This window comes from Malus sylvestris, chromosome 15, assembly GCF_916048215.2.
Source record: "Malus sylvestris chromosome 15, drMalSylv7.2, whole genome shotgun sequence".
In the NCBI taxonomy this organism is placed as follows: domain Eukaryota; kingdom Viridiplantae; phylum Streptophyta; class Magnoliopsida; order Rosales; family Rosaceae; genus Malus; species Malus sylvestris.
This window is the reverse complement of record NC_062274.1, coordinates 11,768,543-11,795,858: the sequence shown is the minus strand read 5'-3', so window position 1 is coordinate 11,795,858 and position 27,316 is coordinate 11,768,543. Positions and strand designations below refer to the sequence as shown.

At 37.0% G+C, this 27,316-nt stretch overlaps 6 protein-coding genes and 1 long non-coding RNA gene across 7 annotated transcripts; 3 read left to right on the top strand and 4 right to left on the bottom strand.

Moving 5' to 3' along the window:
• The first annotated feature begins 803 nt into the window (after positions 1-803).
• LOC126604215 (uncharacterized) lies at positions 804-4,935 on the top strand. The gene is made up of 6 exons (XM_050271374.1): positions 804-1,057; positions 2,386-3,366; positions 3,667-3,840; positions 4,206-4,348; positions 4,453-4,563; positions 4,657-4,935. The coding sequence occupies exons 1-6, from the start codon at positions 935-937 to the stop codon at positions 4,736-4,738; spliced, it is 1,614 nt and encodes a 537-aa protein (XP_050127331.1). The 5' UTR covers positions 804-934; the 3' UTR covers positions 4,739-4,935.
• Positions 4,936-5,687: 752 nt separating this feature from the next.
• On the bottom strand, positions 5,688-7,805 carry LOC126604216 (uncharacterized). The gene is made up of 5 exons (XM_050271375.1): positions 7,347-7,805; positions 6,468-7,250; positions 6,293-6,372; positions 6,120-6,191; positions 5,688-6,036 (listed from the first exon to the last, which is right to left on the bottom strand). Exons 1-5 carry the CDS (start codon positions 7,671-7,673, stop codon positions 5,688-5,690), a joined length of 1,611 nt encoding a protein of 536 aa, XP_050127332.1. The 5' UTR covers positions 7,674-7,805.
• Positions 7,806-11,247: 3,442 nt separating this feature from the next.
• Positions 11,248-13,021, bottom strand: LOC126605490 (probable E3 ubiquitin-protein ligase RHY1A). The gene is made up of 3 exons (XM_050272903.1): positions 12,559-13,021; positions 12,165-12,280; positions 11,248-11,862 (listed from the first exon to the last, which is right to left on the bottom strand). Exons 1-3 carry the CDS (start codon positions 12,718-12,720, stop codon positions 11,514-11,516), a joined length of 627 nt encoding a protein of 208 aa, XP_050128860.1. The 5' UTR covers positions 12,721-13,021; the 3' UTR covers positions 11,248-11,513.
• LOC126605491 (uncharacterized) lies at positions 12,747-13,317 on the top strand. The gene is made up of 2 exons (XR_007616965.1): positions 12,747-12,881; positions 13,008-13,317. It is a non-coding gene; the product is annotated as an uncharacterized LOC126605491 (long non-coding RNA).
• Positions 13,318-15,557: 2,240 nt separating this feature from the next.
• On the top strand, positions 15,558-16,088 carry LOC126602665 (uncharacterized). Its single transcript, XM_050269579.1, has one exon. It carries the CDS (start codon positions 15,558-15,560, stop codon positions 16,086-16,088), a length of 531 nt encoding a protein of 176 aa, XP_050125536.1.
• Positions 16,089-23,224: 7,136 nt separating this feature from the next.
• Positions 23,225-24,127, bottom strand: LOC126605022 (protein FREE1-like). Its single transcript, XM_050272373.1, has 3 exons — positions 24,023-24,127; positions 23,793-23,924; positions 23,225-23,372 (listed from the first exon to the last, which is right to left on the bottom strand). Exons 1-3 carry the CDS (start codon positions 24,125-24,127, stop codon positions 23,313-23,315), a joined length of 297 nt encoding a protein of 98 aa, XP_050128330.1. The 3' UTR covers positions 23,225-23,312.
• On the bottom strand, positions 23,718-25,671 carry LOC126605023 (probable fructokinase-7). The gene is made up of 2 exons (XM_050272374.1): positions 25,424-25,671; positions 23,718-24,585 (listed from the first exon to the last, which is right to left on the bottom strand). Exons 1-2 carry the CDS (start codon positions 25,443-25,445, stop codon positions 24,332-24,334), a joined length of 276 nt encoding a protein of 91 aa, XP_050128331.1. The 5' UTR covers positions 25,446-25,671; the 3' UTR covers positions 23,718-24,331.
• Between the last annotated feature and the right edge of the window lie 1,645 nt (positions 25,672-27,316).

Sequence of the window (27,316 nt, the reverse complement as noted above, 5' to 3'; positions counted from 1 at the left end):
TAAAAATCTATTACCATTGATCCCTCAACTTATCAAAATGTGTAGCTATGGTCATTTTATTCAAATTCGTTAGAATTTTGTCAAAATAAATTATATTGAAATGATCATTGCTATAATTGGGGTCCCTCAACTCATCAAAACATATAGATATGATATTTTGTTATCAATTTCGTCATAATTTTGTCAAAATAAGTTATGTTGGAAGAATCATTGCTACAGTTAGGTTAAAATTGAGGAATCATTGCTACAGTTAGGTTAAAATTGAGGGATCATTTCTCTAGTTGGATTAAAGTTGAGAGATTAATGACAATTGATTCTTAGTTGATGGACTATAGTTACACGTTTTGATGAGTTGAGAGACCAATTATAATAAATTTTTAATTAAAAGACCATTCATTTAATTGAGTTAAAATTAAAAAATCATTACTGCAATTTACTCAAATGCAAAATAAGACTTCTAAGTGTCTATAACAACTATTTTATTTTATTCAGTGTTGTTGCAAAAATATCACCTTTGATATTGCAGTCGGGAATAACCAGAATGTTTCACCCAAAAAATAATGTTAAATATATGACTCACAGGAAGTCCACAATGGACTTGGATCCTCTCCTGAGCCCAAGGAGAGCATCCTCCTGATCAAAGTACTTGGACCGTTGGATGAAAATCTAACGGTTACAAACAGAAAATCTCTTTAAAGTTATAATAATTATAACCGTTGGATTTTCATCCAACGGTTTAAGTTCTTTAATCAGGAGGATCCCCTCCTTGGGCTCAGGAGAGGATCCAAGTCCGTCCACAAAAATAATTGAATTTGAAACACAAGGAAGAAAGAGCTCTCTTTCTCTCTCCTTTCTCTGTCAGCTGGTTTGCTTCAATTATCATCGTTCATCACGAACTCAGCTCCCTCTCTCTCTCTCTCTCTTTCTTTCTCAAATGGGTTCGAGCAGCAGTCGACTGGGCTCGCGCCCATCTCGGCCCCGAGTCAATCGCACCGCTAGTCGTTCCATACTCTCCTCTTTCGTCTGCGGTGGCTCCTCCGCAGGTGCTACTCAAGAGGTACCTCTTTTTCTTTTTCTTCGTCGTCTTCCACTAAAATCGATGCCTTTAATTCAACCGTCAATGCCCATTTTTGGATTTCTCATAATTTTTACATTTTTGGATGCAAAATTCGATTTTTATTGGTTTTGGATGATTTGGGATTTGATCATTTGGTGCAAATTTGAAGAATTTTAAGCTTTTTTTTTCTTTAAATTAATTATTTTGGGGTTTGTTTTTTCTCATTTCGAGTTACAATCCAATAAAATTATACGGGAGTTGTCCAAATGATGCAGAAGATTGGTCCTGTTCTCGGTAATGTCGTAATGATTCAGTTACTTTGAATTTTGTGTTATAATTTCCCTGCAAATGTGAATATTGAATTTATATATTAAAACTGCGAATTATGTGATCGTGTTGTTGAAAAAGTTGGGGGATTTAGTTAATGGGGACATTGAATTGACGGTTCGAGTTATGTTTGTTTTAATGTATACGTTCAGTATAACAATCGTGAATGAAGCAAAAGGATTTAACTTTGTTTTCAGGTTCTGAACTATAATGTTTGATTTTTTTATGTTTTTGAATATGAACTCTAATGATGATTCCCGATGAGTGATTGGTGGGATGCTAAGGGAAATGGTTGGAGAAAGGTTGATTATGATTGTAGAACTCGAAGGTTAAGGTTCTTAATGGTGCGGAGAAATGATTACATAGTCTTTAGCACAGCTTATGTTCTTGAGCTGGGAATCAACCATGGTGCTGATGTAGTGGTGTGAAGTGGTTTGTAGGATGTTTCTGTGTATATGCACCCATTCTTGGGTGATGGAGAAGATTTAAAAGTTTGGATGAGTATGGTATTTTGCTAGAATATAAGAATACAAGTATGTGCATGTCTATTATTATTCATAGTAGTCCCATGATGAACGTTTAGGAATCCTCTGGAGAAGTGGGGGCATGTAATTAGATATCAAATGATTGCAGTTGTTTTTATTTAGTGCTTTCCGATGCACTTCTTAAGACAACCTTGATGTTATTGTTTCCACAAAGTCATGCTTCAAATTAATCTTGAAGCAGAAAATTTGCTTCTTGTTGATTTAGGTTGAGATACCTAGCATTAGTCCACTTAGTGTGTAACTGAAGTTATTTATTTCTGTGTTACTTGTGTTCACTTGGGAGTAAATGCTCATCTCTTCTGATGGACAGTATAGAAATGTAAGTTTAATACTTTTTTGGTAGCTCCAAAGAACTGTAATGTTATGTAGTTATTTTGATGCCTTGATAGTGCACTTGGTGGTTATAGTCATATAAATAACAAAAAGAGACTGATTCTTTCAGTACTTTTCATGCAGATGGAAGATCACGCAGCTGTGTGTCTTGTGAAATGTGCAGAGCAATGTGATCGTGATATCAATCAAGTCCAGAACTCCGGAGAGGGAACCTTGTTGGTCTCCAGTACTGGATCACCGTTCACCCGCCCCGTTATTGAAATTGGATCATCATCTGAGCACACTGTTGAAGAAGGTTTAAGCGGTGTTGACACAAGTAACCGGGGGAAGTGCTTGTCCAAAAGTAAAGAACTAATACCTCATCAGGTAAGTGCTGATTATAGTCACGACCAATCTTGTATGGATAATAGTACTACAGCTAGTGCTTCGTTTAGACAACAACAATCTTCAGAAACAGTCTCTTTGAATCGTTCGGTTAATGTGGATGCAGTCAATGGCATTGACAATCCAGCAGACAAGAATGTATCTCAGACCTGTCCCGAGGTTATGTGTCCAAGTAGTTCATCTCTACAAGGGATGCAGAATTCCCGTTCTCAGGAAGTGTCTGTTGAGAGTCATGTGGCTGACGTAAGGGGTGTGCAAAGTTCTAATGCTGATACTGATTCTGCTAATGTTTCTGAAATTCCATCATCTTTTGACTCACTTGGAAATGATTCTCTAAGGGAGGCAATACCTTCTGGTTTAGGTTTCCTTGTGTCCAATAGGGAACAAGGCCAGGAAGATGGAAGTGTACTTCATGTTGATGTTATGAGCATTTCTTCCAACTTTTTGAGGAGTAGCAATGGTGATGCAAGTAATCGTGAGGCTAGAAGGAATGGCAGACGACTGTTCTGGGATGCATTTTCAAGGCGCAGCTCCAGGAGATTCATTGATTCACCAACCATTCTTTTCTCTACTGATGATACTGAGGATATGGGATTTCATGACAGATGGCTACTTGGTTTGAGTGGTGATTTATTTGATGATGGGATTGGAGCTGATTCTGGTCACCGGGCCAGTAGAATTCCCTACTCGAATGAACGACGACGACATTCTAGATCTGAGGTGATAGTTTAGAACATTAACAAATATTATGATGTTGTTTCAGTTACGTGGTTGATCTGAAAATTGAGTTTTTCTTCTTCCCTCATTTGGGAGAGTTTTGGGGCTTAAGTCTTAACTGTATATGTCTGTTCATTTACATGGTTTACAGACAACTCATACATCAAAGGTACTTTTATACTTCCTTTGTGAAGTGTTATATATGTTTTACAGGCCAGAGGAAACCAGTAAATTGTAGCGGCTTTATTTATTGGGGTCCCATCAGTAATTTTTATTGATTTGCATCTGCATGACTCTCTGTAGGTCTGGGAAAGACTTCGTGTTGGCCTTGATGATAACGGCCAGCGTAATACCTCTTGTCCCACAGGAATCCACCCTCGTGGCATGTGCTCATGTGGCTCATTCTCGACGACCGAAGAGTCTAGTACTCGGGCAAGTATATCAAGAATTGTCATGCTCGCTGAAGCTCTATTTGAGGTAATTTTCTTGGGAACGTCTTAAGTTAGGTGGGTATTTATGCAATACGTTCTTGCCTTTTGTGTTTACCTTGGGATGCTGTGATTTATCCTTGAAGCACGAAGTTCTTTAATTTTTTCCTCTTTGGGGGCTAAACTTAATTAAATCAGGGATGAATTTAGTATATTCTTCTTTTTGAGGTCTCTTTGATGGTTTTGGCTGCATGTTTACCGCTCTAGGTTGAACGGCTATGCTTTGGTTTTCACAGTTTTTTTTTTATTTATGTTTGAGGGTCAAACTTAGTGGCAGATGTTAAACAACAGATTACTGTTTACCTTATGAATGCATTACTCAAACCTAATTTTGTTGTAATGTGCAATGTGCAGGTTTTGGATGAAATTCACCGCCAACCTGTGTCACTTTCACTATCGATGGTCTCGGCTCCTGCCCCAGCATCTGTTGTTGATGGTTTTCCTCTTAAAAGTCACACAAAGGTTGACAAATCAAAGTCCGGGGATGATGTTGAGCAGTAAGTTTTACTTAAGTCATGCCCATTTTCTTTTGGCCTTACATGATTCCATCAATAGGGAGCATGATGCATTTGTTTGATCATGGTGAGTTAATAATTGATAGGTGTTACATATGCCTCGCTGAGTATGAGGAAGGAGACAACATTCGAGTTCTTCCCTGCCATCACGAGTATCACATGTCCTGCGTTGACAAGTGGCTCAAAGAGATACACGGGTATTGTCATTGCCATCCTGTTTTTTCCCCTTCATGATTGTCCTTCATTCCCCCATGATTTTTTTTTCCACTGAGAATCACTCCTACGTACAGGGTTTGCCCACTTTGCCGAGGAGATGTTCGTGAGGGTTTCACCGACTGTTCTGTCTCTAACTCAGAGATATCTTCTCTTTGATTTAATTGTACATACTACACGGTAATGTAAATGGTTAAAGATGGTTCTTTGCATCTGCCATGACATGTATTTTGTCCCCCAATACTAACTTGTATCTGAATTTTTCCGAAATCCATGATATTGTAGCGTCTTCCACTCTCGATGCGGAATTGTAGTACTTATATAGTGATTGAGAAAATGAGATATTTATGCATCAATGTGCATGTATACCATCTTTGATGTTTATATGCAGAGAACACATTTGCATTTTTCATCTCCACTAAGAGGCTTCCAAATAGCAAACCCTAGGAATTTCGTTTTTGCAGTTTTTTCCATTATTACCCTTGGTGCTTCTGTTACTTGATGGTGATGTGTTTCCTATCTTTTTCAAAAAAGTGGGTTTCTTGCTGGAATTATTGGTAACGTGCCTTTCCTTTATTGCTAAAAAGCTTGTAGATTCCTCTGCTTTTACTTGAACGTGTAAAAGAAGTCTTTGCCAGTTTTGTCCTTATGGTAACGAGAAATTATATTTTGACCTGAGTCGCTTCTTTCTCTAATTGATCAATAGAAAGTCCACTCAGGGTTCATGTATTTGCAAAAAATTCTTTTTGCTCTCGAATTTGCAGCTTTGAATTTGATTTTCGATCCATGTTGCCAATTTGCTTGCATCACAAGCAACCCTTACTCCTGATGATCATGTTATGTTTAAATTGATTTGTTTCTTGTAGTACACGCATCTTTGATATTTGCATGAAGGTCCTTTGAGCAATGAGGAAGAACACAGTCGCAGTTTTTTCATCTCAACAAAGCGGCTTTCAAATAATGTGTGAGAAGAGCTAAGAAAATAAAAATCAAGGAGCGAATTGAATTCCGGAAACATTTAAGGAGATAATACATTGCCTGCATTTACAAATCAAACATAAAGTTTGAATGCTTGGGAGAGCAGAGTTCTTCTCTCAAAGTTCGTACATCAGTAGCCATGCCCCGGAATCCAAAAGGGATTCTGATTCTGATTCTGGTCTTGTGTATAAGCTGCCGGTTTCGATCTCAGCTTCCTAGGGGTGGTGTGAAGGTGATCATCACAGAATGGATTGGTTTCATGGAACTTTGAGGTGTAATTGTGGTTGTTGTCACACGGCGGAGCAAAGAGATTCGGGTGACAATTCTCCTCGTCATCTTGGAATGTAACCCATCGCGCTGAGTGGATACCGTGCTTCTCTCTTGCTGCATTTCTCAAGCTCTCCATCTCCACAACATGCTCCTTGAATTCTTTCTTCACCACGTCCAGAACAACGTCTCCATACCGATCACACCACGACCTGAAAACGAAACAAAAATCAATGATGAATAAAAAGGCAAGTCAAAGGAGGTGATGCTTTTAGTTAGTGAAGATTTTGCTCACTTAGGAAAGAACTTCTTCAGGTCAGCCTTGTCCACCGGAAGCCTTGTCGAAATCGCTTCAATTTGTTCATTCCTAAGTAAATCACAAGAACCAAACTCATATATTTTCAATGCAAACGGATAGCTTTTCAATGCCAGTGCGAATATTAAGAAAGTATCATCGAAAAGGCTTACGTGAATCGAAGATTTGGATTTGAAGCGCAAAGCTCTGTCTGAATTCTTGACAGCTCCTTCTTTATCTTCTCCCCCACTACCTTAAGATCATAAAATACAAAACCCAAGATTCAGTTTTGGATCAAGCTTCGAATATTCGCCGAAGATCACGAAATGAAATTGAACAATTACGAACCTTGTCAATGAAGAAATCAGAAGTAGAACCATCCGAGAGCAGCTTCCTTTTTATGAGCTTGGTGTCTGGCCCTTCACCCATGGGGCTTGGGACAAGCTTCAGGTGGACCTCACTATCCGATCTTTCGTTTAGTGGCAACGGAGTTGTCTCGTTCTCCTCTGAGTCACTCCTCTTCCACTTCTTGAATCCATCAAAACCCCATTGCTTTTTCGCAGATTTCGAAGGTGTTTGTTCATTTTCATGGCCATGATCCCCCTGTCCCTCTCTCTGTTCTCTCTGAAACAAATTCCTAAACGGCTTCCTCCTCGTTCGATCTGCGCTCCCACTCTCTTTCATCGGAACCTGTGGCAAGCTTTCTGGCATGAGTATCGACGATTGACTTCCTGCTTCATGCTTAGAAGAGCTGGCAGAAGAGAATTTCGACGAGTCGGGCAAATCAAATATGCTCTTTTCTCCCCTGTTTTTCCCCTGTTTGTAAGGTGATACAAATCCCAACACCGAAGCTGCCCCTTTGATTTGCTTCACTGCCGAGCTGTGCTTCAATTTGTTCTTCGAATTTGAACCCCCTTTGTCTTTCGTTAGCAAGCATTTCTCATCCTTCAAGTCAATTTCAGACCACTGCTCTTGATCTGCATTCTCTTTCAGGTCCTTCGCTGGCAGCGACCCTGAAGCGATTACATCTTTAGCCTCGACCTCAGCTCCCTGAGCTGCTAATCGCTGCAGCAACGGCCTCTTCGACGAATGGTATTCGTCTTCTGATATGCATTTCGCATACAAGAGCTCCTAAACATTGTTTGGCTACTCAGAAAACCAAGAAAGAAAATCCAATCGAAATTAAAAAAAAAGAAAAGGATTTGATATTGCAGACTGGTTTTTTACCTGCAAGAATAGCAACTTGTCTCTCAGAATAACCGGCTGTTCGTGCTCCGCCACTGGAGAGGCGAGGAGGGTTTCGAGCAAATGCAATCGGAAAGCGGAGACCTCGGTCTCAGCCAAGATTCCTTCTTTGTGCAGACCCATCAAGTTCATCATCTGGTGGAAAGAGTCCTGCTGCCACTTGAGGTTATCCGACTGCAGCTTCGAAAGCTTCTGCTCCGCCGCGGGCAACCGCCGCTTCTTGAAGCCGAAGGGAAGAATGGACTTGCACAGGGAAGTCATCGAGTCGTGAAGAGTGGAGTAGTATGTGGGCGCGTACGAATACACCATTTTTGAAATTCTGGGTTCTTGATTCGAATTGCCAAATGGGTTTAACAGAGATCGAATTTGGGAAGTTGCCAGAGTTTGGATGTGGATTTGAATTTTGGTTCAGATTTTGAATTTTGGGAGACGGGAAAACGGTCACTAGGAAACTAGCCGTTGCGGGAGGGTCTGAAAACATAATACTAAAATCACATGGTGCGAAAAAAAAAAAACGTCGTCGTTTGTTGCGTTTCCTTTCAATTTATTTTTCTTTCAACATTTTTGCGTTTTTGCATTATTGCAACCGTCATATGTTACTAGAGCTCAATTTTTTTTTTTTATAGGATGTCAATAAAGCAATAAGGTCAGTAATGCTTTATACGCATAATGCTAGGCAGTCATGTATCAACACGTGAAAAAAAAAAAAGAGCACAACAAAGATGAGAATGTTTTGTTGAATGTGTAGACACATGAGAAATGATATGATTAAGGACAAAAATATTCGAGGTAAAGTAGGAGTTGTCACAATTGAAAATAAGATTAGAGAAAATCGGTTAACGTGGTTTGGATATGTGAAACAAAAACCTACAGATGCTTCAGATAAAAAATGCAATTATGAGATACATGCTCAAGGCAAAAAAGGTAGAGGAAGACCTAGAAAAACTTGAAAAGAGAATTTTTTTTTTAAATGGAGCATTTGGAGCTAACGGAAAATTTGACGCAAAATTGAGAACAATGACGGTTTAAAATTGATACGACCGACTCGACTTAATAGGATAAAAACTTCTTGTTGGTAGATGATTTGTGCAACTCCTTTTATTCCTAAATTTTTTAAAATCAAGCATTCAAATTCTAAAATTGTTAAAAAATAATTTTTGAACTTTGAAATGTTGTGATAAGGTGAAAATATGAGCCAGGATTTCATATCATCGTCTCAGACTTTCACCTTCTATCTTAACTCGTATTTCGCCTCAGTTTTTTATTACGATATGGTCTTGATTTTGACATAATCCAAAATGTATCAGTATCTAAAAAAAAATTCTAAGAACGATTGATTTTCTAACAAGGTGAAACAAAGAAATCGACATGCCATGTCTCATTCTATTCGTGCTATGTCTTTGTCACAAATCACTTACGAAAACTTTGAAACGTTATGGACTCTTGCGTCACTTCGATCAAAAGAAAGAATAAAACGAATAATTAATCAAATCTCATCTTAAATCCTTGCCTAATCATCTCTCCATCTCTATAATCAAGACAAAGATTAATTAGCTAATTTTGGGGCCATTCTTTAGTGACCTTCAGCTAGCCAGTAGTGACTCCAAAACAAGGATTAGGGTGGGAGGAAAAGAAGATTTTACCAAATTAGGATTGAATCCTAAGAGAAAATGACGTTCCACCTCCAACCTAAATGTCTTTTATTAATATTTTTTTCGATCGTATTAGAGATAATTGAATCTTTTACGTGGTCTAATCTTAACTCACTTTTTAATTTTTAAGCCAAACATGTTCAATGGAAATGACTTGCCGTTAGATTTTGCCCACCCAACAACTGAGCAAGACAGGATGGCGCAGGGGGTGCGAATCCCCTTTTTACCCAAACCCAATTGTCATTGTTTGCTCTGATCCTTCATTTCACACAAATTCACTCGCTTCACTCAATTTTCAACTTCATCCCTCAATCTCAAGGCTCAAGCACCACCACCGCTAAGACTCACCCACTAACAAGAGAACTTAAGCAAGAACACCGCACCAAACTTTTATACCTTACTTATTCAATGAATAATTCATGAATCCGCTACTTCCCATCTTCCTTGCCACTTGAGTCAACCGCACAAATTTAATGATATTTTATTTGCAATATCAAATTGTAATAATCTCACCATGATTTCCCTTAATTGGAATCCAAGATTGGTAATAACATTTGATTAGTACAACCACAAATGATTTGCACTAAACAAGAAAAAGGTCGACCAAGACACCAAACTGTCCAATAATTAACCAGTTATTGTCCCACCAGTCACATGAGTGGAGCCTTTTCTCTCATTTGATATTCAATTTCAAGGTGGGGAGAAAGAATGGATGGATAGTGATATGCAGTGTAATTAGATTCATTCACGAAAGTGATTTTGTCAAACCGAAAATAGTCCCTGACAAGGCCGGTCCAAAGATTTTTAAGGCCTCGGGCGACGCCAAAAAATATGTCATCATTTCATATAAAAAAAATATTTGTTTTTACACATAAGACATCGATAAAATTGTATTTAGAAAAACACTTCAAACTCAGTAATTTAGAAATACGAAAAAACTAATTTATTTTGTATCGAGAGAAGGAAACAAAAAAACTTTAGGCTTACAAGTAGATAGATTATGAGTTTTGACTTCCATATGAACTTTTAAAGTGTTTTTGTATAAATTGTAAGATGTTTTTTCTTATTTACTAACCTCATCAATATAAGAATAAAAAAATAATGATACTTTCAAGTCTTTAAAGATATGTATAAGTAATGAATGAGCTCCAAATTAAACATTTTGATGACACGTCATATGATTTGCAAATTTAGTCTATGTATTACCCTTTGTTGAAAATTAGACTTGAATTGGAATTAATGTTTAAAAATAGCAACCCACATAGTTACTAGCTAGTAATTAAAAATAAATTAACAATCAAACAAAAATTCGTAAAAATTGAAAAAAATAAATAAATATACACATAGCATTTCGAACTTAGGACCTCTCGTTAATTTTAAATACAAAAATCATTGATTCTAATTAAACTTTTGATCATTTAACCAAATTTTATAAATTTATACTGTTATGAAAAGAAATTTGTAAATAATTAGAATTTAAATAAGCACACATAGTACCCAAGACCTCTTCATTAATTTCAAACAGCAAAATCACCGGTTCTAATTAAATTTCTTTGTCATTAAACCAAATTTTATAAATTTATACTCTTATGAAAACGTATATAAATATGCCACACTAATAATTTTGGTGCCCCTAATTTTTTTGGGCCTCGGACGATCGCCCTGCCCGCACTGGGCTTGGGCCGGCCCTGGTCCCTGAGATTGATATAACTCTTCATTTTGGTTCATAAGATTTAAAATCGATAAAAGTGATCCCTGAGTTTGTCCACCATCAATCATTTTAGTCATTCCGTGAAAAATCTCTGTTAAATAAGGACCAAAATGACAAAAATAACCTCAATTTTTGTCAAATCATTTTGGCCATTGTTTATTAATGGAGGGTATTTTTGTCATTTTGGTCTTTATTTAACAAAGATTTTTAAGAAATGACCAAAATGATTGACGTTGGATAAACTTATGGACAATTTCTATCAATTTCAAATCTCTAAAACCAATATGAGGAGTTATAACAATTTCAAAAACTATTTTAGCTAAAATCCCTTTTGTCAATAAAAGCACTTTTATGTATTTTGAATATTCCACCCCTATTGGACATCACTTGTTGGTTAATAATTGGGAGATCATTGAAGTTATAACAGTGCTCAACTCTTTACAATAAGTAAATAGTTATTAATTCTGTGTTTTTCCAAAATACTAAAGTAACTTACAAAAATGATAATCGAAAACTTCAATTATAAGAGTCAAACTACGATTTATTTGCAATGAAAACAAATGCTACTTACATGTAACGAGTCAAAGTATTTTTCCAAAATACTTGTGGAAGTGATCAATGTGTGGGATTATGATCTCCCATCAATATGCATAAACTATTTACTCATACTTGGCAACCATTCACTTCAACAAAAACATATGGTAGCTAAACAATTAGCACACAAGGTCAAATCCTTCAAACCAACTCTACAACTGCAACTGCAAGCTCAATCTATATTTTACAATTTTAATTTACAAAATTACCAATACAATTACTAGGAGAAATCTCCATTCTGCAACACGGGCAATGAGCATTGCTGTGAAGCCATGGAACCATGCAACCAGAGTGGAACCTATGGGCACAGGGCAGGTGCACCAGGGTCTTACCTGGACTGAACCTTTCCAGGCAGACTGCACACTCATCCTGGTCTGATGACTTCCAGGACAACTTTGACCAGCTGAACTTCTTTGATCCACTTGTGCTACTGCTACTCTTTTTAGCTCCATACACTTCTTTCTGCAACTCTCCGAGCACCACAGATGATCTTCCTCCTCCATCCACACTTTTCAGTCCTTTGTTGTTACTATTATTGTGCCTAAATTCATCATAAGTATATCAAAATACATAATTTAAAACATATTGGAAATCGGGGGACAAAAATAAATAGGGAAGTGCAGAAGACTAAAAAGAGTGAGAAAATCTATTCCCCTCACGTATATAGCAGGCTAGCAGCAAGAATCATTATTGGTAAGAAATTCTATTGTGCAGGAAAGAAACAGTCGTTTCGTCGATGTTGTCAATAAGCATCAATAACATGGATCTGGAGGCATTATTGATATGCAATCGACAGTTTGTTTCATGGACGGACTACCATATTGGTAAATTAATTATTTATACCTTTTAAGTTGTGATTTTCTTTGTGTTCTCAGTCTTTCATCTAATCTCCCCTTTGCCTCTCTGGCTTCCACTCCCAGCTTCTCATCCATGTATGCTTGGTTCAGTATGCTTCGTTGCTATTTGTTCAAAAGTTAATATTGAGATTAATGATTCAAACATGCAGAATGAAACACTGATCATGAAAAATCATCCAAGCAACAAGAGAAAAATATATTTGCTTGTAATTCAATTGGTAGGATAGCGATTTTCACCCTCTTGTTTTTCTCGATTGATTCTTCTTTGATTTATTCGTTTTAAAAATTAAAAAAAATATATTAGAGGGGTAAGAGAAAAGAAGAGTGCGAAAAACATTCGTATTGTGTTATGTGGGAGATTGAGAGAAAGAAAGAATTACCAGCGGAGAAGTGGAGGTGTGGTGAGATTCATGGTTGCTAGCATACAAACAGAAACAAGAGCGCCTGGTGCTGCCATGGATGCCGCCGACACACGGTGGCTCTCCTCTCTGACGGACTCGTCTCCTCCGAGCGCTTTCCACACCAGGGAGCATTCCAGCCATTAATTTCAACCTCGAAATTACGACGACACAAAACCCAACAAAGAAAACAAGTGTTGTTTTAGAGACGGTTCAACATCCTACTACTGGTAAAATAAATTGTGTTTAGAGCAGTCAGGTTTTCGATGCGAGACAGAGACAAAAGAAAAGGTGAGAGAAATGAGGTGGAAGGGGTGAGGAAGTTTCATGGCAACTTAACGTAAGGCTTTCAGCCTTCCACCAAGTCCAAGCAGAAGAAAAGTAAAAGATGAGGGGGCATAACACAATAAAGAAAAGGTGAGAGAAACGAGATGGAAAGGGTGAGGAAGTTTCAGTGCAACTTAACCGAAAAGCTTCCACCAAGTCCAAGCGGTGTGTGTCGAATGAGACAGTGGTGCTGAGTGTCGCTATGAACAGAAAACCTGGCACTGATCATAGGTACAAGGGTGAGCCACATGATCAACCAAATCTCTTCTTGTAATGTTTCTTTGGGCTTTAAAGTAATTTTCTCTTCTTTTTTACTTTTACCAAATGATATGGTTAAGCTTTACAATGGATTATCATTAATGTGGTTCAAATTCGTCTTTGGCGAAAATCGAATTTCAAACTTTTTACTTACAAGTGAAGAAAAATATCACTACACCGTAATACTAAATGACGAGGGAATGGTTTTGGGTGTGTACTTCATTTCTTTATAGTAATTAAATGACTTTTCTTGGCTGCACCAAGTGAATGGTTCTGGTTGTGTACTTTCATTTCTTTTGTTTTTTTTGGTGTTTAGGTAAGAAGGCAGTGATTTTCCATTTTCTTTTATGCACTCTTTCAACGAATCAAGTAGAATTAAAAGAAAAAAAAAATTAGAGGAGAAAATGAGAAATTTGACCAATTAGATGGTCAGACAATCTCACAAGTAAAAGAAATGTATTATATGGAGGCCTGGCCGGACAAGGTGATACAACCTTTGTATAACATATAAATACATACAAGTTAAGTCACGTATCAAAATCCTAAATTTTAAACACAAAAAACAAAAGAAATGAAGATAGTGTTTAGGGTACTGTATGTTTATTTTTAGTTTTACAGATTTACAAACTGCCCAGCCATGAAGATACTCTTAGTTGAAAAGCCATTTTTTTTCTTTTGCTTTGCAAACTTCCAATAATAATTAACAAAACACAAAAACAAAAATATAAAAAGAATTAGACCAACAACAAAAACAAAACATGTATATTGAGTTTATATATATCTATTCAATAATTTTACCTTCCTTCTGTAAAAAAATGTATTTTGCCTTCCTCAATCTCTCATTTTTTTGAGGTAATCAGGATTATTTTTTTCTCTCTTTTCCATAATTGATGATCCAAATATTGGATGTTTTAAATATTTATTATTGTGATGTTGATTTTCGAGAGAACATAATAGGACCAATCGACTATTGAGTTTATTCTATTCGTCAATTATGTTCTATTGTTCATCACTCGGTTCAAGTCTTTAGCTTATTGTTGATTGTTAAGTATCTAAGGCATAATATAATAATAAGTCAGTTATCATTTACCACAAAAAACCTAAAAGTACGTACCCAAGATTGAAGTGCCTACAAAAATCAAGGCTCTTTTCAGTGGCTCATCTCGGGTTCCTAAAATCTCAGAACCGACAATTATATTATCGGATCTTGCATGAGTACAAACCCCAATGCACACGATCTCATTCATTGTGATAGTGATCTAACTTCTTGGTTGGTTGATCAAACTGCCTTATTAAAGTTTTTCTCTCTGAAAAAAGTTTGTTCATTACGTACGTATGACGTCTTGCCGTAAAATTTAAAAGTCAGTTTGATTGTATGTATGAATGACCCCGTATCCCACATCTGAAACGATCCTTTAGAAATGAATCTTATCAAAATAAAAAACAAGACATCACGCGTAGAGAATCACTAAGGCGAGGACGAGGAGTGATAATATTCTCTCAATGAACAAAGCATACGTATCAACCCCAACCCCACTTCCACAATATTGTACTACACAAAGGATATGGATAAAGATTCTCATCATCTGAAGCTGCTAAGTGGGAAGAGCATAACAAGGACTAAGGATCTTACAAGCTTATATTAAAATTGGATTTGGGCCTTGTAATATTCTTTTATCCAACAATGCGATATTTTAAACTACTCTAATTTATAATAAGAAAAATTCGAATTGAGGCAAAGGATAAGCAACACAGTTCTAATCAACTTATAACTCACATTGACACCAAAATCTCATCTCCCAATCATGGAGTAATGTTTTTCTTAATTGGGCAACAAGATATGTTCAAGCCCACATTCCAATTTTGCATTCGAGCCCAGCTCTTATTTCATGCAAATGGACCCAACATTAGCCTTCAAATTTTGGGCCCATCCTAGTTTTCAGATATATATCAAAAGAAAAAATGAACTTTAACGAAAATCTTGCAGTACTGTTTATTTTAACGAAAAATCATATTTTTACACTAAAAAGTTAATACTGGTACTATTTACTTTACCATTTATTTTTTCCTTATAGTTCAAACTCAAATTTCAAACTATTTTCATTAGTTTTTTTAAGAAAAAAATGAAAAAAAAAAAAACTGAAAAAAGCGATAACCTCTTAATAAAGTCAAAAGACCAGAAACCCCAAGAGCATCCCAAGAAATCCGGACCTCAATGAGTTGGTTTCACTCTCACGTCCCCCCATCCCGGATTCCCATCTTTCAAAACCCCGGACCCTACGTGTCCTCATCCGTCTTTTCACCTCACCCACGGGGCCTCCTCCTCCTCCTCCTCCCAAATAAAAACACAAATACCACCGCCACCACCCCAACCTCTCCACACACAAATCAAAATAATGGTGGACAACCACGAACCCTGCTCCCCAAACTCTCTCAAACAAAAGCTCCGCTCCTCCCTCTGCATCATCCCATGCTTCCCTACTCCCAAAAATTACCACCACGGCGCCCTCACGGCGCCTCCCACTCCGAACGGGGCTGATAATGTCAACCTCGTGCGGACCTCTTTATTCTCCCCTAATTCCCGGTCCTCGCGATCCAGCCATCACCACCACCATCACCATCACCACAACAACAGTCATTACGAGTTTGCGGAATTGAAAGACAAGTGCAAGAATTTGATTGGGCGCATGCATGGACGTGGCAGCGGCCAGGGCCACGTGGGACGGAAGCATCATTCATCCTCTGCTGATTTTAAATATGACGCACTTAGCTACGCCCTCAACTTTGATCACGAGGAGACCGACCTCGAGGATTACCCACTCCGGAGCTTCTCCTCGAGATTGCCGCATTCGCCCCCTCAATCCTCGCAGGAGTCCTCCTCCGTGGCTTCTCCACCTGCGTCCAAGGAGATAGCTGCCTATAGCTAGCTTATGATCTAAAGGCAGGCCTCAGGTTAATTAATCCGGTCTTGATAATTAATTACTTAATAGGGTTTTCATGAAATGTGATTAAATTATGGGGTTTCTCCATTTTAATCCTTGATAAAAATTGAAATTCAATTAAAACTTTATGTTAGATTATATATTCATTATAGTCATTTGACTAAATTTCCATGTCAGCATAAATATTAAAATTTATATTTTCTTGTTTTTAAATATTTAATGCGTTTTTTTGGTTCCTATAATGCCCCTATTAAATATTTGATTTTAATTTGCTCCATATTTTTTGGCATTGATTATTGTCTGACTTTCTAAAATGATAAACATAATTCAAAAAAATATTAGTGATACGTTACAAGAATTAACAAATACCTAATTCAAATTATTCATTATCACCATTCAAAGCATAGAGGAAATATAAATAGCCAAATCATATATTTTACATAATCGAATGCACTTAAACCATATCCTAATGTGCTTAAATCATATAACCTAGTCGAATGCACATAAATCATAGTATCAAGTCAAATGCACCTAAACCATGGTACTTATATGAATGCACCTAAACCATGGTACCTATATGAATGCACCTAAACCATGGTACCTATATGAATGCACCTAAATCATGGTACCTATATGAATGCACCTAAATCATGGTACCTATATGAATGCACCTAAATCATTTAGGTACTATCAATTAGGTCTTATCCATTCGGTATGGTCGGTTAGGTACTATATAGTGTATGTCCGATTAATTTGGTACGGTCAATTAAGTTGTGATTTCACATTCTATTTTCTCAATTTGTATTTTTTTTTCATTTATCTCTGGATTCACCGTCAATTTGGCATCTAAAAGCCCCTTTTTCTTCTTTCTTCCGAATACAACGAGATTTTTGGTTTGTAAGTTTTATGGCTTTTTTTGTTTGATCATGGTTTCTGAGTTTTCTGGGTTATTTGATTGGAATAACACATGGAGATTTATGTTATAACAAACATGTTAATTATGGATCTAGTTAATTAAGCATTCTTGAAAAATTAATTATATATTTGTTTCTCTAATTGGTTTTAAGAGAGTAATAAGGGTAAATAGGGAAACAAAAAATGCAATAAATTTATTAAAAATGATTAAATGTGACACGGAATACTTTAATCTGACATGGAGGACTATTTTTAGTTTTTAATCTTACATACGGTATTATTGAAAAAGTAATCTTATTTAGGGATTAAAGTGAAGTTTTCTATTAAATTATTCATGTGTAATACACATGAACGCAGATATGGTTTGTATATATTCATGGGGTGCGTATATATATTGGCACGGTTACCGTAATATGTTGCGATGGTTTCTTCCCTTTAATTTAGTTTTCTCCAGACATTTTTCTTTTGCGAACGACCAGTACTGAATTAGGTTCTAGTTTATATTTTGGCTGGGAAATTTGGGAATAAATGCTGGCTGTCAAGTATATATTTTGGGATTAGCTTAATTATCATCATTGGATCATCACGAATTTCATGTCGTAATTAAATTTAATAGAATCTGAATGAATTTGCATGATTATTTTCACCCATCAATTAGATTTGCAGAATTTCCCAGCATGTATAATTAACTACAATTGCAATTTGCATGTACCTTTTTTCTGCATTAATGCATGCATGCACGCGTACGTATTCATGCCCAGTTTTGAATCGGTAAATAGTGAATGAAGAAGACAATGCCCATGCTACGGGAACGAAGTTTAAACTTTTAGGTACCATGAACGGAGTTAGAAATTTTTTTTATTTTTTTATTTTAATTTTTTAAGCAAGGGCAACCTTAATCTAGTTATATATACTTGAGAAAAAATTTCATCATAATAGAATATCTTCTATAATTTCACCACCTTTTTTTCTTCTAAAACTTCATTAGGCCACAACTTGTAGGAATTTTTTCACAATGATGAACTATTTGAGAATAAATTGCAAGTAGTAAAATTATGATAAATTCAAGTTATATATGTCTTTTTATTTATATTCATTAAGGGGAGCATGAATAACATGACCAATATGTTCTTTGCACCTTCTATAATATCATAATTTTCTTCCCTCATAATACTAGTGGGCAACTGCTTCTAGTGAACTTAGCTGTCTCCGTCCTGTTATGTATACTTAACAAGAATGAGAGAAAGAAGGAACTTAATAAAAGGTAAGGATAGAAAATTGAATCAACAACCCTCCTGACCAGTTGATTTGATTTTTGATTTTCAGGTACTTGATTATAAATTTCAAAGAAAAACCTAACACTTTCGAATTTCATATGTGAAATCCCGTCCTCGGATTTCACTGTTTAAAATTACTTATGTCGTATTTAGTATTTTTATTTGTAGTTTCGACGTGTTTGTATTTGCGGTGTTTTTTTTTTTTTTTATAAGTAAAATGACGAAAACGCTCTTAATGAACTAAACGAGATTCTTCGTGGACGTATTTGATCCTTTCCAGATTTCTTTACATATTTAGATAGTATGTGTCGATATGAACTCTTGGGCGCAAACGGATTGTAATTTGGAGTTATAACGAATGAGTTATAGACGAACAAGGACAAAGGCAAAATGGTCATTTAATTATTAATCTGGAAGGCTCCAGATTTGTTTGAGGGAAAATGAGGGAGAGTGCCCAATCAAAAATGAGGGAAGAAATGAAGGAAAGGGGGAAGAGAGAAGGAGGGGAACCCGGACACCCCCTTCGACCCGTTTTCCTTATGACCCGAACCAACGGAAACTATGGGATCTGATGCTTTCTACGGCCAAATTTCGGCGAATCACGCCGAGACACTACTTGGAAAATATTCCACGACCTTCCCTCTACCAATTCCACCCCAAAATTGTTGAAAATTGGCTTGATTTTGGTGAAATCGCACCTGTGGGTGCGAGGGTTCTTTGTCTTCAATCCACCATTTCTGAAACGATTTCCTTCAATCACCACCACCTATAGCATCCTCTTGAACCCAAAAACAAAGCTCAAACAATTTTGGAGGCGGCATAGCTTCATATTTGACGAATCAATAACACCCAATTCAAGGGTTTCCGAAGGTTCGAGGGCGATTTGAGGTGTTTCCTGGCCGAATTGGATTTTGGTCCTTCCCCTTGATGAGATCTACATTTCTGTAAAATTCCGTTCGTTGGAAACCACCACCCACGGCAGCGCGTGCGGCGATGTGTAACATAACATCCTACATCGCCCAGGGGTGAGGATCTTGTAAGCCTTATATGTATATTCCCTTCTTTACCTAGCACGAGGCCTTTTGGGAGTTCTCTGGCTTCGTGTTCCGTAGGAACTCCGAACTTAAGCGAGAAAGGGGCCAGAGCATTCCTAGGATGGGTGACCCACTGAGAAGTTCTGCTTGCGTGACTTCCCAGAAACAAAACTGTGAGGGCGTGGTCGGGGCCCAAAGCGGACAATATCGTGTTACGGTGGAGTCGAGCCTGGGATGTGGTGGGGGCCCGGGCCGGGATGTGACACGATGCTTGGCCAATAGGCCGACAATGCCTTTTTAAGTTAAATTAGATGCCCTGATTTCAGGTTTGATATCCGCTTGATGTGATTTGATCATTTGAACCTATTATCATTATGGACCACCACTTGATCATTATATGAATCAACAAGTCGACCATTGGATCGTCACCAAACTTTAATACATTATAGTACGTAATATTTTAGGATCATAGAAACTTACGGATTGGCAATCCGACATACAAATCTTCCCAAATTGGATTTCTAAGTTTGTAAAATCAAACGTTGACCGCCACTTAATCTTAGCGATTAACGGAGATCCAACCGATAGATTGTAATGAAATTTCAATATGTTGTTCTAAAAGAGTAGTGAGACTCTTGGGAAGTTACGAATCAGAAACCTGAGAGGTGGATCTTCGGTTTAGATTTATAGGTTGTGGACCCTACTCTCGACCTTGATTGACGGTTGGCTTTTTAGTTAACTAGCCTGAGTTCTTCTAGCGTGTTACTAATCTTAGAGTGTTGTTAAGATTCCATGGAGCTTATTAGGCTCAGCATGATGACGTGTCTTCCTCGATTGATGTGCACCTCGATTTACGTACTAATGACATCACATTGTGTTATGCTTGTTTATTTTATGTGATTTGACTTGTGTATTGAAATTGTTGTGGATTGTGGTTGATTTGTATGTTTGGCCTGGTGTTATGAAATGTGAAGGCTAGTAGTGGACCATGAACCCATTGTTATGGGGTTTGTTGCTTCGAGACTTATTTCACATATCGTATCATTATTTCATTTCTCGTTTCGTTTCCATTCTAATTGTGTACCTGGTGCTTTGTTCCATTTCTTGTTTCGTTGAGCTTTTGTATTTTGAGTACTTGTTTCATGTCTTGTTCTTCAAGCGTTGTTATATCTCTTGGACTTTTGCTCAATTCTGTTGAGTGATCCAAAACTGGGTTTTCGTTGGGGTTCCGTTGAGTGGTCTGGTTCCCTGCTTCGTCTGGATTCCGTTGAGAGGTTCGAAATTCCTTATACTCTACGATTCCGTTGAGTGGTATGGAATCGTATCCTTGTTTGGATTCTATTGAGTGGTTCGGAATCCCCTTGATGTCTTGGTTCCATTGAGTGGTTCGGAACCCAATGTTGATGGATTTCGTTGAGTGGTCCGAAATCGCATCATTTGACTTGTTGGTTCCTTGGATTTGATTTCAACTTCAGAGATGTAGGCTTCGGCTAAATAGTGTCGCTCTAGCCCTGCGTTTCGGTGTATGGTTTGTGTTATTGATTGTTGTGATTGTTGTCATTATGATTAGACTCGTTGACCAATATGGCTAGAGATTAATGTCGCGCGTCGTCGACTGTTCCTTAAGATGTTGCATGCCCTGAATTGTGGTATTGTATGGAGATATAGTGAATTATGTGATGATTGTTTGAGTATAGTGTATGACAAACTACGAATGGCTTGGTCCCTGTTTAGGATACGTAGACAGTTTAACGAGGAGGTTAGATGCAATCATAAAGTGTATGAAAAATTACTACGCAGTTGGATCGTGAGTTGTGCTTTGCACATATCCCAGAGGCAAGGTATGTTAGATATACATGTAATTGGTGATGTCACAAGTCGATCCTGGATGTATGTTGGGATCGGGCATGACATCATATGTATTAGTAAACACTTGATATCTCAAACTCATATCTTGAATAAGGAACTAAAAAAAAACAAAATATGCCATTAAGAAATCAAAAGGCTAACTAAATTTATAGTATGGGCCACGAGCAAGATCATTGTTTAAATGGGTAATGCCCACACTCTAAATTGTTAAATGCCATATGGCGGGTCCAAAATGTAAAACGGCTAATGCCCATACTCGAAATTATCTTGTAGTTATGATGGCATATATATCCATGATGGTTACAAATTTAACCTTGTAAAGAAATAAAGCAATTCGCCTTTTTCATGTCATTGATATTTTTTTTTAAACTATTTTAAATGGTAAGAAAATAAATTTAACTTAAGTCTTTAAAAGTATAGGAAAGCACATTCACTCATGTTAATGTTGCTACTCTCACTTCTGCAATCATTCATGTGATACTTCGAGACCGAATAATTAAGCAGGAATTGCAGCTGCAAAGCAATAAGCATGCACCATAGCGTACATGATGTCAAATAACTAAAAGAGCTATCTCATCGAGCATTTCAGCGAAGTAGAGCTTAAGCCTAGGCCTGCAATAAGATCATAACCTTCCTAAATATTTCTAACATAAACATATATGTTATTATATAGTTATTAGTTGATTAAATGCACTTGCAACTGCACTTTGTTGACCGTTCTTCTCCGTTTGCTGTGATAATTAACGTCATCGGATTCGTCATATTTACCAGATAGCTAGGAGCCTGGGATTGGTCAAACGTACAGATTAGGGGAAACCATAGGCTAGCTTAATTTCTGTTTATACAATTGATTAGTTTGATAATTATATATTGAATTCTCCAACAAAGGAACAATATGATACTTTCCCCATCCATGTGGTGCCAGTTGTTTATTCACCATAACTTCATATATATATATACACAACACTTCTTTATCCTAGATCAACCTACTACTCTCCTAACTGTTTCGGACTCTAAATTTCTCTCTACACTGCAGCAAATAGGGCATATTGCCGACACACACATTTGTTCGAAGAAAGTTGGGTTCTACAAATGAGATAGTCTACTCTGTGTTTATACAAAAAGTTGGGTTTCAATATAAAATTAATTGACAATATGAGAAGTAGTCTAATTGCTTATAAGAACATGCAATGTCCATTCTTTCTTCAACATGAAATTCACTCACAACAATGTCACTAGAAGAAAAAAGCTCATCTATCACGGTGAAAGCCCGTGATAAATTGCAATCCACCACGGACACTATGCCCGTTAGTATTCTGGATGTGATAAAAAATCTCAGGTTCTACCACGGGCAATGCCCGTTGTCAAATGCAATATAACCACGGATTGTACCCGTTGTAGATTGAGATCTAACACCACGTGCTATGGCCGTTGTCAATTACTAATTGACCACAGCTAATGCCCGTTATAAATTATTTTCCAGAATTAAAAAAAAATAAAACTATTTAACAAATATATATATATATATATATATATTTTTTTAGTACAGAATAACCATCAAAATTGCATATTTACTACAATATAATAACTATCTAAAAAATACTTGATAATATTATAACAGAATTTAAAAATACTTGAGTTTCCAAATAAATACATAAACAACGGAAATCATAAAGTACTATCCATGTAGTGACTAATGAATACATAAACAACAGAAGTCATAAAGTACTATCCATGTAGTGCCAAAGTACCATTTTCTAGTCTAAGTACGAACTAAAATTACTCTCCAACTCCGACGTACTTAGATGACCAAGCAATTGTATTAGATATAGCATCCTCCAGGACACGAAATTCACTTGTAGGGCGGTACAAAGATATATTCTCCACTCTGACAATAGTTACCCAAAATTTCCAACAATCAGAACCAAGCACCATGTGATGAACTTTCGCCTCAGGATTTGTTAATTCTATTTCTCCAGTTGCAGACATCGAGACAAGTTAAACAAAATCAAATTCATACCTGGGGAGATAATTTGGAAACCTGGTAACTAGAATTGGGAACCTGTTTTACACCATTCTTAGTTCTTTGGAGATCTATACTGCCTCCCTGAGATCTATAAAGCCCCAAAATCTGACCCACAAGCCGTGCATTTTGTAACTGCCTCATCAGGGACCTAATAACAGCAGTAACGAAATAAGAAAGAAGGCCAAATAGGTGTTGATAACAAATTTCAATGAGTTCGCAAAATGAATGATAGAGTTCAATAGAGATTATGCATTGAATGAATACATTTGATATTCATGTACTTTTGCACAGAGAAATCAGCTGGCGTTACTTCACAACAAAACACTACCCCTCATGTAAGTACACTACTCATGCCTATTTGATCAATGTGAAATACAGGCCCGAGTCTAAAAGTTCAGGCACATAAGTCAATCTCTGTAGTTTACCACCCTACTCAAAATGAACACATATATAACTGAAACACGAAATGATTAATCCAGCCCACCTCCAGTAATTTTCACATAGAACCAAAGCATCATGTACATCTCAAAACAAGTATCAATGTTTATACATCTTAGTAATTTCCAACCTGTACAGTTGCAGCAGTCACTGTATCCAAAAGGGTGTTGGCAGTGTTACTATTTAACTGCAATCTAATACACCTTGGCTCAATATCAACAGAGCTCTTTGACCAAAAGGCGAAGGTAGATGAGTCGGTTTTCTGCATGAGAAGAAAAATAAACATACAAATTACTTTTACCTCAATACATAAATTAAAAGTTCCTTAACGAACTTGATGCTAAAGTAAAAGGAACTTACATCACATCTTGTAACGGTGTCGAGGGGATATGAGAGAAAACATTGTTTGGATACATGTCTGGAGATTGTGAAATGGGCTATATACACAATATGAGAAAGATGCATATTTGAATCATGCCATGCTCAACAAAGTCAATATAGAGTTGAACCGTTGGGGGGTTTCAGTAAACAGGTTGAAAGCGTCTTTCTATGTTTCATTATTCTTAATGTGTGGAACAAAATGTTACTGGAGAAATCCTTCTTCTTAACAGAAATCCCAGGCAGAAAGGCAAAAGCCAAGGGAGAAATTAATACCAGCATCCACAGAATCTAATGTACCTTGCCTATAAAACCTGTTGAACCACCCAGTCTTGCGACTCCAACATCGACATTAGCAGGAGCACCACCAGGAGCTTTCTTAAAAACAGGTGCTTCAGCAAGTGAAGCTCCACCAACAGTGGGCACAAAGTCAATTAGCATTTCCCCAAAGCAAACAACCAGGGACTTGTCATCTTGTGACCCTCCTTTTTTATGGGAGGATGCATCTTTAGAATCTTCATGCAAAACCATTTTTTTGTCCGGAGCTGCAGTCACATCATTTAAGCAGTATTAATCAAATTGCCAAGAAGTTCAACAAGCTATATCTACGCCTCAATGTTGCATATGCAATAGTCCGCCATGGACATACGTTTAACGTTAATTAATACGAAAACTTTCTCATCGTCTATGCAATTAATTAAGCTAAAAAACACACAATTGCTCCAACTGGGACTATGTTAGAATCAATTCACCTTCTTTTATCCAATTTTGGTACTAAAACTAAAACTACAGATTAATTGATTCATAAACTCAAAACTGCATGTTTAGTAAACAAAAATTGTTCATCTTTACAAAGCATATGTTATCCGACTAATCCTTTATTGTTTTAATCGTGATTTTTCAAGCAGATAACAGATCAATTACCAAACACACGTGCAGTGTAAATTGTAACACACAGTGAATCCATACGAAGCAAGAAATTATATTTCGAATACAAAAGATTCCTAATCACATACTAGAAAGCATATACAGCCATAACATGAATTTTTCACTTGAAAGAAGTTAATTTTTAAGAGAGATTCACAAGTGGGTAAACTTTGTTCAAGAGATTTGATCAGACACGTAAAGAAAAAGATTGATTGCTGCGAAAGATAGATAAAAAATACAGAAACCCAATACAAAGAAATGCCCGAGAATTCAGAAATCATCAATATTTTCTGCAAATCAATGATATTTCAGCTAAAAAATGTAACTCGAAGAACCCAGATGTGAAACCGCCCAATATAATACTAATGGATTGAAATCCCAAAATTTAATCAGGACATACATATATGATCAGAAGCATCGTATACAATCAAAATATGGAAGGAAGATTTAACGAACCTGGGGCGAGATTATTAGCCATTGCAGGAATGGAATTATCACCTCCGTAAGCATAAACATCATCGCCATACCCGCATCGGGACTCGCATCATACCGCTTCCCATATGGATCCGAACCGAAATCGGATCGGCTTCGGTTGTATCCCCCATACCTATCATCTAAATAGAAGCCGTCAGAGCGACCGCCGTGATCGAATTTCAGAGAATTCTCGTATGGATTTTCATATCCAGAACACATACATGAGCGTATTGGAACAAGCTTTGGGATTTTTACCTTACAGAAGAAGCCGCGGACTTGGGTGCGCAGTCGATGGAAGGGAGGACGAGTTCGCGAGGAACTTGCCGGGTTTGCAATTAGAGATGGTTTTGTTTCTGATTCCGACAAGGTGGAATTGGGCCCGGGTATGCAAAGGTGGAGGCGTTTAGAAATTTCTGAAGAGGAAAGGCAGAGAAGCTGCGAGAGAGAAAGGAAAATGAGGAGGGAAAGCTAACGCGCTCTCTTTGAAAATAGGGAGTTAGAGATTTTGGGCGCTATGCCAAAATTTTGGCAGCGCTCCAAATTTTAATCTCCCGCCTTCTCCAAATGTTTTCAATTACGAAGAAAAAATTAAAAACATCCACCACGGGCCAATGGCGTGGTGAATTCACAAAAAAACGATGTGGTAGTTTGAAGTAACCACTACGAGCATATCTGGTGGTAATTATGATATTCCATCACGAATATAAATGTCTGTTGTAGATTATTCGTTTTTAACAACGGGCCAAAATTTGACCGTGGTGGATTAATGTTATCTACCACAAGTTAAACTTGACCGTGGTAATTAAATAATTTTCACCACGAGTTATATATGCCCATGATAGAATTGATGTGGTAGATGAACTGTTTTGTTCTAGTGTGTTTAAAGAAAACATTGCAAGTTGAGGTTACTTTCCATCTCACACAATCCCACAATTAGTCAATTATTTTCTTGAAGTGTTAGGATTAGTCGCGTTTGAAGAATAATTTTGTCCGTTCCCATAAACACGAATGACAACAACCAGTCTGCATAAAGCCGACAAAGCATGACCGGTTGCAATTAGCTAGCCCATTCAAAGGCGACCGATTCTTGCACTCTTTTTCTTTTTCTTCATGTAATTAGTGGTATGCATACGTTGTCACACCTCTATTATCTAAACCAAAATGGCTAAGGTGTTTCAAACATGGAAGGACACATCTACTCAAACGTGTAGGGTTTCACGTCATTGTTGCTTATTGGGGGAACGACATCAGGACACGAGTAACAATAACTTAACAGGTGTAGGATTATCTGCTGGCCAAAGATCGAACCAAGTTCAGTTGAGTCAAACCAATCTTGTTCCTTGTGCTGCAGATTTCATTTTTCACCTGACTTTCAATGCCATGGATGCTAGAAAGCATGAGGTATATAATATCGAGTAGTTAGTTAGTTAGCATACTTTCTTAATAACCGACCTTAACTTGTTTGACTATTACCGTTGGTGCTGATTCTTTCGTGTAATATATTATGAGAAATATTATTTAGATGAAAAGGTACATGTCAAGGTCCATCCGACGTGGGTGAAAATATTACAACACATGTTGATGCGTGATGAGTTTGAAATATCATCACATTAGTATTTGTATTGTTGGAAAAATTAATTTGGTTTTTTAGTATGTAAATGTATACGTGGTGTTTTGTGTCTTAGAGTTTCTTGTAAAAATAGATTTGAATTTCTTGTTTATTGGATTAGAGTTAATTTTCTACCTGTTAGAATTAAAACTATTTCTCTAAATCTGTCTCATATAAGCTGGTTTGGTATTGTTGTGCTTTGAAAAAAAACTGTTTCTGTTGTGTTGTGAGAATAAAACTCATTTTTGTTGCTTCACATTTTCAGT

Excerpts from the sequence above, each read along its gene's own strand:
- LOC126605022 (XM_050272373.1), bottom strand. The coding sequence starts at position 24,127 with ATGCATCTTTCTCATATTGTGTATATAGCCCATTTCACAATCTCCAGA. Across the intron at positions 23,925-24,022 it reads ACACCGTTACAAGATGTGAT|AAAACCGACTCATCTACCTT; the intron begins GTAAGTTCCTTT and ends CTTCTCATGCAG. Across the intron at positions 23,373-23,792 it reads TGACTGCTGCAACTGTACAG|GTCCCTGATGAGGCAGTTAC; the intron begins GTTGGAAATTAC and ends TGCTGTTATTAG.
- LOC126604215 (XM_050271374.1), top strand. The coding sequence starts at position 935 with ATGGGTTCGAGCAGCAGTCGACTGGGCTCGCGCCCATCTCGGCCCCGA. Across the intron at positions 1,058-2,385 it reads CCGCAGGTGCTACTCAAGAG|ATGGAAGATCACGCAGCTGT; the intron begins GTACCTCTTTTT and ends CTTTTCATGCAG. Across the intron at positions 3,367-3,666 it reads GACGACATTCTAGATCTGAG|GTCTGGGAAAGACTTCGTGT; the intron begins GTGATAGTTTAG and ends GACTCTCTGTAG.
- LOC126605490 (XM_050272903.1), bottom strand. The coding sequence starts at position 12,720 with ATGGCTGGAATGCTCCCTGGTGTGGAAAGCGCTCGGAGGAGACGAGTC. Across the intron at positions 12,281-12,558 it reads ACACCTCCACTTCTCCGCTG|CAACGAAGCATACTGAACCA; the intron begins GTAATTCTTTCT and ends TTGAACAAATAG. Across the intron at positions 11,863-12,164 it reads AGAAAATCACAACTTAAAAG|GCACAATAATAGTAACAACA; the intron begins GTATAAATAATT and ends TGATGAATTTAG.
- LOC126604216 (XM_050271375.1), bottom strand. The coding sequence starts at position 7,673 with ATGGTGTATTCGTACGCGCCCACATACTACTCCACTCTTCACGACTCG. Across the intron at positions 6,192-6,292 it reads AATCCAAATCTTCGATTCAC|GAATGAACAAATTGAAGCGA; the intron begins GTAAGCCTTTTC and ends TGATTTACTTAG. Across the intron at positions 6,037-6,119 it reads CTGAAGAAGTTCTTTCCTAA|GTCGTGGTGTGATCGGTATG; the intron begins GTGAGCAAAATC and ends TTTCGTTTTCAG.
- LOC126602665 (XM_050269579.1), top strand. The coding sequence starts at position 15,558 with ATGGTGGACAACCACGAACCCTGCTCCCCAAACTCTCTCAAACAAAAG.
- LOC126605023 (XM_050272374.1), bottom strand. The coding sequence starts at position 25,445 with ATGGCTAATAATCTCGCCCCAG. Across the intron at positions 24,586-25,423 it reads GGCTAATAATCTCGCCCCAG|CTCCGGACAAAAAAATGGTT; the intron begins GTTCGTTAAATC and ends ATGTGACTGCAG.